Raw genomic sequence first — 11132 nt, forward strand, 5'->3', positions numbered from 1 at the left:
TTAGGCAATTCAGTTCTAGATTTAATAGTCTTGATCGAGAGTTCGTTGAGTAAACACCTTGTCTTTGGATATTAACCTTTTAATAAAGTAAGATTTCAACCTGTGCAATTCCCTACAGACATTTATAATCGGCTTATTTTATTTATTTGCTATTGTCATTTTTGCAGCCTGAATTTAATTTCTCTTGGGACCTAATTAGTACAGAGACTCAGACAGTAAGATTTAATTATCTTAGAGGTGGAAAGTGCGCCCGAATTTTACAGTGCAGTGTTGCCACCTTCTTTAATGATTGAAAATAAGCCAAAATTCAAAAATAGTTTCCGGAACTGAACAGGCAATTGCGCTGCGATAAAGGTGACAGGGGAGAAGTAAGCAGAAGAGTGGTAAGGGAGTTGTCTGCAAGAGCCGTGGTACCCGCTGGGCTTGACCTTGGACTGTGATTTCGGATATGCTTGCGTGATTTGTCGTGGCGATGGTAAATTATCGGTATATATATTCGCCGGTACTGAACTTTGTTGAAACATGCCTAAGGCATCAGAATATTACGAAAGATTCAGTAAGCAGCACTGGAGTCAAGTTCTATGCTCGTGAACAAATTCGTGAAGCGCATGACGAGTTGAATAATATTTTGGATGCATACGATGAAAGTCTGTTAAAAGGTAGAAGGTTCTAAATTGGACATGATGTGCTGTTCAGCTACATGTATGACACGGTGAAAACCCTACGGAACAATGGTAAGTTTAATGTCAAGTTCACGATTTGGAAAATTTCTGAAATACCCCGTATCCCACAGGATGTGATCACATCCATGACGGTCTGCGTAAACGAGTGTGTCGAAAAGCTAGAAACAATGATTGATCAATGCAAAGCTGCTCTGCCCCAGCCTTCTGACTGGCCCCCGCCCCCAGCACCTGAAAAAACTGCTTAATCGGGTGTTCATTAGTGGTCTAGCCCCTGATAAGACTGAGTCGTGTTCAAATCAGAAACGGTTTATCGAGGAGTTTATAACCCCTGGGCATGTGCAGAAGATTCAATCCAATTCAATTGAATTGAATTTTCTACTCGTTCCACCGGGTACTACCCCAGAAGAGATAATTGCCGGTAACCCCAATGTCACAGAAGCTAAAATGGACAGAAGCTATGGGACTTCACAGACAGTTCGACTTGCGTTTGCTGATGCATCATCACGTGACAGGGCTATACGGCAAGGTATCTATGTTGAGTACACCCATCTCAAAGCAACGGCGTTTAAAGAACTCCCAAAAAGGTGCTTCAAGTGTCAGTTGTTCGAACACTTGGCTCGAGAATGCAGCAACCAACCTTGCTGCCCTCGCTGTGCAGGCCCCAATGAATTGACAAGAGAAGCCCCGTGTCAATCGAACAGTGTTAAGTGTGCCCTCTGCCCCAACGGAAAGAACGAGCACCCAAGCTATAGCCTGTTCTGCCCAGCTGTAAGAAAAGCTATGAACAAAGCGCCTCAGCTTCGAAAATGAACAAGCTAAAGGTCTTTTGCCGAAACCTCTACGGTCATAACGCTGGGAAAATAGACTATCTAAGTGGAATCTGCTCCGATTATAATGTAATTTGTGTGCAGGAGCATCTGCTTACCAAGGACAATTTTGCCCTGTTCCAGTCCTTCCCGCGCAAATCTGTTTTCATGCATGAAGCTAAACGACAATTTACGCGAGGAAGACCCAGTGGCGGCACCGCTGTTTTAGTGGACGACCAGATCCTCTGTAGGTTGTATAAGTCCTGCGACTATTACACTTCTGTGGAATTTGTGGGGTCGGCTAACTTTTTCCTCATCAATGTATATCTTCCAACAAACCTGAATAAAGATCGTTCTGAGAAACGCTATGCCGAAGCGTGTAGTCGTTTAAGCAGACTCCTGTGCGGAATCGGCAACAGACGTTTTCTAATCTGTGGAGATTTCGAGTGCAACCCATCTGTACCTTGTAAACTAACAGACATTCTTCTAGCAGCATTACCATATGGGGTATCTGTTTGTGACAAAGATCAGCAGTTTACCTATATACACAATAGTGGATCTACGAGTAACATTGACCACATAGTAACAAACTTCCCACTAATGGAGAGGGTCGGTGTTGATTCCGACCATACCTGCAGTGATCATTTGGGTCTATCCTTCTGTATCCCATTTCAGTCGGCCGCCACCAGAGCAGCTAATAGACACAAAAGCTGAGTGGAAAAAGATAGACACCGTGCTTTATCAATACACCTGTGACACAATCTTGAGTAAAATTAAAGCGCCGTATCAGCTGTTACTACACGGTGTACGAGACCCGGTCGCATTAAACTTCTACTGTGAGGAAATTTGCCACGCCCTGAAAACCGCGGAAGTTAGCCGTCCCTAGCCGGAAGGTCCGTCCTGGTTCTCAGAAACCAGGGTTGGACAAGTGTCCTTTGGTAAAACAAGCGAAAAAACGAGCAAAATTGTGATACAATATTTGGAAAGAGTCCGACAAGCTCCGATCAGGGCTAATATTCCAGTTGTTTTGGAGGCGGTAAAAGATCCGAATGTAATGTGGAAGCTCTTCAAAACTTCTCAAACTAGTGCTAAAACGTGCTCCTCTGATATCCCGGAGGATGAATGGGTGAAGCATTACTCTGCAGTGTTCGGTTCCAAAGACCCCAGCCTGGAGCAGGATTGTGACAAATATTTAGATGATAAACTCAAAACCCTATTAAAAGTGCGAAATACCTTTGTCATAACGAAATCCGCTGTAGTGAAAATAGCGAGCAAGTTAAAACGCGGAAAAGCACCTGGTCTTGACGGGATATGTCTGGATAACTTACGGCACGGTACAGACCTATTATTTGAACACGTCTCTCTCCTGCTCCTGATGTGTGTCGATACTGGGATGGTTCCCGATTCATTTTGCGCCGGAGTACTGTCAAATATCCCCAAAAAGGGAAAAAACCCAAATCTGTGCACAGGATACAGACCAATTACCGGTGTCTAGTGTTCTAAGTAAGGTCCTGGAGCTACTTCTGCTTCCAGAAATTTCGGGAAAGTATAGACTAGATTACCGGCAGTTCGGGTTCTGCCGAAATCTGAGTTGCGCGTTTGTGCATAGATTGTTAAAGAAAGCTATCGATAAAGCCCATAGACTGGGGTTTTCCCTTCTCATGTGCAGTGTAGATATTTTGGCTGCCTTTGACTCGGTTGTAGTCCCAGGTACTTCTAAACTTACTTGAATGTGGGGTAAGTGCACATATTGTAGTACTTCTGTCATATCGGTATTCAAGGAGTCTTATGAAAGTTAAAATGGCCAGAGGTCTTCTGAGTAGACTAATCAGACTTTTGCGATGTCTCTGTCTAGAATCTGTTTTAAGCCCTATCCTATTTAACACCCTGACATCTGGAATAGCAAAGAATATCTCCAGAGGATTTAGCATCAATCTTTGCAACATCAGCCTGCTTTTGTATGGGGATGACCTGCTAATTTTAAGTTGCAATCTTGTATCTCTGCTAGTGAATATTGACAGCCTGATTACTGGATATGAAAGTATTGGTTTACGAGTTAACGCACTTAAGGCTGAGTTTCTGGAATTTACTTCTTCGGCAAAAAAAGCAACTATGCAGTGAAAACACATATGTAAAGGTGGGACGAACGAAAATTTTTCCGGGAAACTCTATGAAGTGTCTTAGAATAACGTATGGTCAAGATATAAGAAGTTCATGTTTATTGATAATAGATACAATATCTAAAAGTATTCGATCAAGTTACGGCAAACTTGTCTCTTTGAAGTTTAGCCTAAACAGGAAAATTCTTGCAAAGCTTTATGCAGCAGTTGCTCTCCCTCACCTGCTCTATGTATCGCAATTGTGGGATTGGTTCACCCAAACTGATAGACTAAAACTCCGGTCAATCTATTGCAAGTATCTAAAGTTTTTACTTAGATATCCGCTCCGTGAAAGAAACACATTCATCCTGCGTTCCCAAAATATGGTTGAACAGACAGACATTATGCCATCCTCCGAAAGAAACGCCCAAAAAGGGTAATGGAAACTTTGTGCGAATTTCTGCCCCTACACCTTATATACGAGTGCGAATGAAGAAGTTGTTGTTTGAGTTTATTCTTTGGTGTTGAAGTGTTTTTGTTTTTCTTTTCTCCTTTTCCTTACTCAGCTTTCCTTTTTTTGTATGAGCGGGCATAAATAAATTATTATTATTATTATTATTATAGAAATTTTCGAATTCCTTTTTTCCTGCTTCAGAACATTTTGTATTATGAATTTAGTGGTAGCCCTGACCCATATCCGTCGTGTCATTTTTTTTTTTTTTTTTTTGTGTTGTGTATAAGTATAAAGTCACCAAAAATACTCTAAAAAGAAAGAAACAGTCGGATTTGTAATTCTGTTTAACTTTGTGATTGTCACAAAGAGGGACTGTATGCTGTAGGGTGTTAGTTGTTGAACCTGACTTAGAACAGATGCAGTATTTCGAAAGATCGCTTAATCTATTTAATCCCCCTTTTCAGACATGCAGAGTAAGAAAAGGGGCTCTAGCAAATTGTGAATTTTTATACTTATTTGTAATTAAAAAATCTATGTGGGATGGTGTCTTTATCTGTCTGCATAGCTGGATAAGAAAACATTTATTACAAAATATATGCCCTGTTACAGGCAGGTGCGCTGGAACTTGTGTTATGGGAAGGGGTACAACTTTGGAAACAAACCAAACTAGTTGGCGGATTATGTGGAAAGTATCAGAAATTGTAAAAAAAAACATCGGGGAAATCTTCAGATATTTTCAGGGGGGATTGGGCTGGCCAAGTGCGACTTTAGTAAGTTAAGAGTCCTGGTGCCCTTTCTCTTTGTCACATGATTTAGCACCCTCTCTCTTCCACCTAATGTACATCTTTTACAGCATACTTCTGTCATGCCTCTTTGCCTCTTTGGCACACTTACTTTCACATGAAGGTGAAAGTTATAGGCTAATTACCTACAAGCAATGCCTGACCCCCCCCCCCCCGTTAAATGTAAATTACCCATCCCCCAGAGAGTCGTGCACCCTACGTTGGGAACTCCTAGGTTAACAAATCTGAAAAGTATCTAAAAAAGTTCATTAGTCGCTGAATATTTTTTTTTTTAATGGAAAGAACTGTATTTTTCTTTTTTATATGTTTTGTTTATTTATATTTATTTTAGTAATTTTTATTTTAATTTTCCATATTTTTCTTTTTCCGTATGGACAGGGATGTACACAGGAACTTCTATTGTTGGGAGGGGGCACAGCTTTGGAAACAAACCAAATAAATAGGAGAACTATCTGGAAAATATCAGGAATTGTAGGAAAGATCGTTGAAATCTTAAGATATTTTCACAGGGTATGGGACTGGCCAAGTGCCACCTTAGAAGCCCAAGAATCTTGATGCCCTTCCTCTCTTTCAAATGATTATTATTATTTGGAACTTATATGTAAGGCGAAAGTTATACCCTAATTACCTAATCTAAACAATTTCTGAGTCCTTTCGCATGCCAACCAGTTGTCCGCGTAGCCTAAGTACTGATCTCGGTACTTGTTAATTAAACGAAACACGCTGAAGAATCACGCTTATGTTAGATCTCAGAAAAATGGTTTCATAGCCACAAAGAAAAGTGACTGCTGATAGAATGCACTGGTCTTATAAAATTTGGACTATATATTTGCACTTTAGGGGGGGGGGGTAAAGTATCTGGACAGCGTGAAGTTAGAAAACAATCCTTACTTCATAATATTCAGGATAATTGTAGCTAAGACGTGTTGCATGCAGACCTGCTATACTTAAACTTGACCTAACTTAATGCTTAAATCTAACCTAAGACTAATTCTTGAGTGTGCTTCGTTTAATTAACAAGTACCCCGATCTCCTTATTTTCTGCCTTTGGCCAAAAGTGTTATGTGTGGTTGGGGGAAAATCATCTGACGCTTCCCGTGTTTCCCCCCAGATTTCTTTCGGTGCCCGTTTGGGGCTGGGTTGACGCCGGCTGAGCTTACAGTCATACCAATGACACCCGTTCCAAACCAATTAATCAGCTACACTAGAACTTGAACCCCTGCCCCTCCTCTTCCGTTAAATGTATATTTCTCAACCCATAGAGGGTCGTATGCTCTACGCTGAACCAACAGTTTAGAATAAACTAAAAAGAGTATCTTCAAAAGTTTATATGTCTTTGAATATAGTCAGACCTTTTTTTCTAGATGGACCGGATTCCCGAGTTAAGAGTTTGAGAGATCCAGCGAAAAAAATGTCCAAATCAGATCCAGATCCAAGAAGTTATATTGGGCTTACTGACCCTCCAGAATTAATCACCGATAAATTTCGGAAAGCCTTAACGGATTTTACATCTGAAGTGACTTTCGATCCAGAAAATAGAGCATCTGTTAGTAATTTAATTCTTATTGAGTCATTATCGACGGGCCTCACTCCTGACGAAATTTGTGAAAGAAGCAGTAATATTGACACTGGAAAATATAAGTTGGTGGTTGCTGATAGTGTTATTGAAATGTTGAGGCCTATCCAAAGTAATTATCATAGATTAATAAATGAGAAAGGCTATTTGATATCAGTACTCAGAGATGGGGCAGAAAGGGCTAGAACTGTTGCCAATAAAACGCTCAGTGAAGTTAAAAGTGTAATGGGATTATCTTTAGAATATTAATAAATTGATTTTACTTGAGCTTAATTTTTGCCTAATTATATTATATTATAATTCATAATATAATTTTAATTATATTATTATTTTTGACTAATTATACAATTGTTGTAGTCCTTGCCTTCTCTTTTATATGCCGTTTTCGTGTTAAACCATAAAATTATATCCAAGCATTAAATTTTAGCTGTAGTGAAACTTCAAAGAATTCTGTTGGTCGAATTTGTGAAAGATTGCTTCTGAAATAGAATTTGAAAGAAGAATCGTGGAATGTAAACAAAATTCTAGATAACAATTAAAGGCTTAAAACATGTAACACAAGCAGTAATCGATTTTTCTAAAATTAATTTTTTAACAAAATTTTCTGATTGAATAAAGAGCAAAATTGAAACTTAAAACGAAAAAAGTTATTGCTTCGCAATTTATCCAACATATGTCTACAAAACTAGCCCAGAAACAAATAACTCGTCCTATCTTCGTATAATTCTGAAAAACTAGCGCTTTACTGAAAATCCTTTTAGAAGATTAGAAAAGATTAGAAGAATAGAGAGGAGAAAAAATCCTTAACTAGCATGCAGAAAATAAAAAAACTGATATGGCCAGTAGCTTTTAGCATGCATTTCAAACTACTTAAAAAACTCAAGCTAGCTCTGTTTTCAGTAAAGCGTTATTTTTTAGTTTTACAGATATAATATTGCTGTGTATCCTATTTTTAACTGACCAAAAACAAAGGTCTATTTTGGACCAATAGAAACTAAGGATTAGAAACCACGCCTTACGTAAATACATAATATTGAAAACAGTTTATGTATTGTCAAGTTTAAAATACATTGTATTCAAAGTTAGCTATCCAAATTGTTTCGTATAAAAAACTTTATGTAATTTAAGAAAAAGAAAGTGAAACTACAAAAATAGGTAGCCTACAATTTGGATTAAAAAATTTACCATAAAATTCAACCGGTCAGTGAACTCTAGAAGAGAGGTTTCAATCTAGTAATTCTTTAGATAAAAAAGGTTCATTCAATTCTAATTAAGTAGATTGTAGATCTACTAATTCTTTCAATCTACTAATCTAACAAATTTAAAATGTTCATTTTTCCCCAGGAGAACCGTCTTGAATGTATTTTGGTTTGTTATTTTTTAGCCAGGAATGGTTCCATTGAAATAGTGGTTGCAGAATATTGATATAAACTTCATTTTAACCAATACCCTGATTTCTAGTGCCCTTTTTGCGACGAAAGAGATGGTGCCGTATCAAAGTGGCTTTTTCCACCATTTTGTGCCTGGAGACACCGATTTTCTTAAGGACTAAGATAAAACTCCGCCGGGTCAAACCATTAGACTGCTAATAATCGAATGCCTAACCTTCCAGGGGATTCTGGTACACTGTGGCAGATTTTACTCCTAAACACTTGTGCAGCCTCTATAAATTTAACCATTTTCATATATATTTATTATTTGTAAAGATTTAAACAGTATTTGCGTATGGTGATATTTATTTGCTGAAAATTTATTGGCCCAAAAAATCGTTTGAGAACATTCTTTTTTAATATATACACATAACTGAATCCCATGTAACGCTCTTCTCTTAGTGCCGCTAACAACTTACTGCCGCGCCAAACCAACTGCGTCCAATGCAGCTACATCCGCTCTCCTCCCCCCCAGTCTCTTCAAAGCTTCTCTTCTTACCCCCTCCCAAGAACTCCCAGCTTTTTTAAATCCTTCCTAATGATCTTTTCCTACTTGATTTGGGGATGACCTACTGTTGGGGTTCCACCCCTGTTTCTTTTCCTTTCAGATAAATGACCTATTTTCGTTTCTTCAATTACATTTGCTTATAGTATAATTTCAAAAGACAGGTTAAATTCCCGTTACTAAGTGATAGTGGTTGTGCAATAGGTAAGCTGTGAAGCAAGTTTATTTTTACTTCCTGGTTTGAGAGTCATTGAAAAATAAATATAAGAGGTAAAATTGGGTTTGAATGAGGAGGTAGCTGATTGGCTGGGCCAAGTGACGGTCCACCCATACAAACAGTGCTGTACAAATTATTATTATGTTTTAGTCTGCGTTCTGACCCCAGTCGGGGATATATATATTTTTGTGGTATTTGTGACCCTTTTGGAAGAATACAAGTAAGGTATTTTCTACAAACTGTGTACTATTTTCCGTAACCCAGGCAGGGTAGAAATAGAGCTACTAGGTACCGTCATTATTACATTGACAGGGAGGGTTGTTACCTCCAAGGAGAGAGTAGAGATTTTCTAGCCGTAACCCAAGGCGGGTACATCTGGCTTTAGAAAGTGGCCATTTGACAACTCGATCGCGTTATCATACCCTGGGACAGGGTATATTGTAAATAGGGCAGTACCAAACCCGATATTTGTAGAACCGTTGGGGTAAGAGCGGGAATCTCACTAACATTTGGGCCGACAAGGTGTTCTCCCCTTCGAGTAAGTGGCATAGCAACCTTTTTTGCGCCATTTTTGCCTTTAAAAGTGGTGACCCCGCACACATACCCCAATAAGTGGTGGCAGCCAGAACAGGAATTATTAAAAGTGTTGATAATAAAAGAATTCTACGCTTTCGAAGAGACAAGTAATTTAGCCTACAAAAGTAGCCTATTGTGGTTACAGAGGCTATATAAAAAAAATCGCAAAGAGATATTTTTATCTGAGTTGTGCTTTGTTGGATGATAATAAGTTATAAAATTTAATAATAAATAAATCACGCAAGTAAACAACTTGTGAGACAAAGGAAGCTGGACTTCCCACGTAGGACCAAAGAAGAATCAGCAAATTGAAAGGAAACATTTTTTCATGAAAGGATAAAGAATTTTTATTTGGACTAAAGACGTTAAATAAACCTTCAAATAATGACAGACAAACGAAGAATGCAGACAAGATCTACCGCGGTAAAACAAAAATCGGATTCAGACACACAATTATATGCGACTCCCGCTGGAAATACCCTAAGAAAAACACCATCAGATAGAACCGTATATCATTCAACAGGTGAAATAGACATTTCCGGGATATGTGAAGAGGATATCTCCGAACCAAAATCAGTAATAGAACAATTCCTGATACGAACTAGGGAAGAAAAAAAAGTCTGCGGCAACTTCAGAATGAAGGATACCCAGATAGAGAAACCCAGACAAAAGAAACAGTGGCAATAATACATGAAGAAAACTCACTATATGAAAGGACGAATAAAACAAAACCAACCCACCCTTCAGGGGAAGCACAAAATGCAGGGGAGTTAAGGATGAAAAAAAATATAGTCATAGAACGACTAGAATTAAAAAACAAACTAAGAGGATATAAAAACAGAGAGAATCATAGTAGGCCAAGTAGCACCAGTAGTAGAAGTTCAATTTTCAGCAGGGGCTCGCGAAGGAGTACTCAAATAGATACAACACAACAAATATTTAATTTCATGCAGAAAGAAAGAGAGAAAGATAGACAAGAAAGAGAACGAAAGGAAGAGGCTGATAGGATAGCCAGAGAACGAAAGGAGGAGGAAGATAGAAAAAGAGAAAGAGAGGATAGATAGAGAACGAAAATAAGAGGCTGATAGAATAGCCAGAGAACGAAAAGAAGAGGCTGATAGGATAGCCTGAGAAAAAAAAGGAGGAGGCAGACAGAGAGGAAAGAAAATACCTAATGGAAATGATTACAGAGAGAAATTATCAAGAGCCTCAGAAATCGTCTACAATAGAGATAATGCAGGCAGTAAACCTTCAACCAAAGAAAGAATATGAAGATGTACATTTATACATATACAATTTTGAAAAAACGGCGGAATTAAGCGGATTACCGAGAGAAAATTGGTTGACAAGAATTGACTACAAAGCACAACTTGCATATAAAGCATTACCAATGGAATACTCAAAAGATTTTGAAAGGCTAAAACAAGCCATTTTTGAAAAATTTCAAACTCTTCCCCGAGCACTTTCAAAGAAGGTTTAGAAGCGAAAGAAAACGAGATAACGAAACTTATAAAGAACACGGGTATAAATTGAAAGACATGTGTTAAAATGGTTAGAGATAGAGAACTATACAATATTAGAAGACCCGGAAGAAATAAAAGATAAGATAACGGGAATAGTTAATAAAACAGCGATGGAACAATTCTTAGAAAATACCCATCCAAATATGAGAATGCACTTAAAAGAGAAAAACCCACAAGCAATTGAAGAAATGTCCGAATTAGCAGACAGGCACACTGAAATTAGAAGGGAGGCATTCCCACAAAAACCATGGTTAGGAGGAAATGGTAGAAAAGAATAGCACCAATTGCCCGAATAAAGACGGTAGAAAAAACGACCAAAAACAGGAACAGTATGACATTAACTGTTATAACTGTAATAAACGAGGACATTATGCCTCAGATTGCCGTAGCGCAAAAAAAAATTACGACAATTATTGCAGAACAAGGGACGATGGGGCGAACGGAAGACAGGACAATCCGA

At 38.4% G+C, this 11132-nt stretch overlaps 1 protein-coding gene across 2 annotated transcripts in view; it reads left to right on the plus strand.

Moving 5' to 3' along the window:
• Positions 1 to 6757, plus strand: part of TrpRS-m (Tryptophanyl-tRNA synthetase, mitochondrial) — a 42943-nt gene extending 36186 nt beyond the window's left edge. For both annotated transcript variants that reach the window (XM_089108348.1, XM_089108349.1), the window contains one exon: positions 6210 to 6757. In XM_089108348.1, the coding sequence (XP_088964474.1) occupies positions 6210 to 6670 (461 nt within the window). In that variant the 3' untranslated portion in view covers positions 6671 to 6757. The remainder of the gene's footprint in view (positions 1 to 6209) is intronic.
• The last annotated feature ends 4375 nt before the right edge of the window (positions 6758 to 11132 follow it).

This window comes from Artemia sp. Qi Xiang Cuo, chromosome 2 (genome assembly GCF_049724085.1).
Source record: "Artemia sp. Qi Xiang Cuo chromosome 2, ASM4972408v1, whole genome shotgun sequence".
Classification (NCBI taxonomy): Eukaryota; Metazoa; Arthropoda; class Branchiopoda; order Anostraca; family Artemiidae; genus Artemia; species Artemia sp. Qi Xiang Cuo.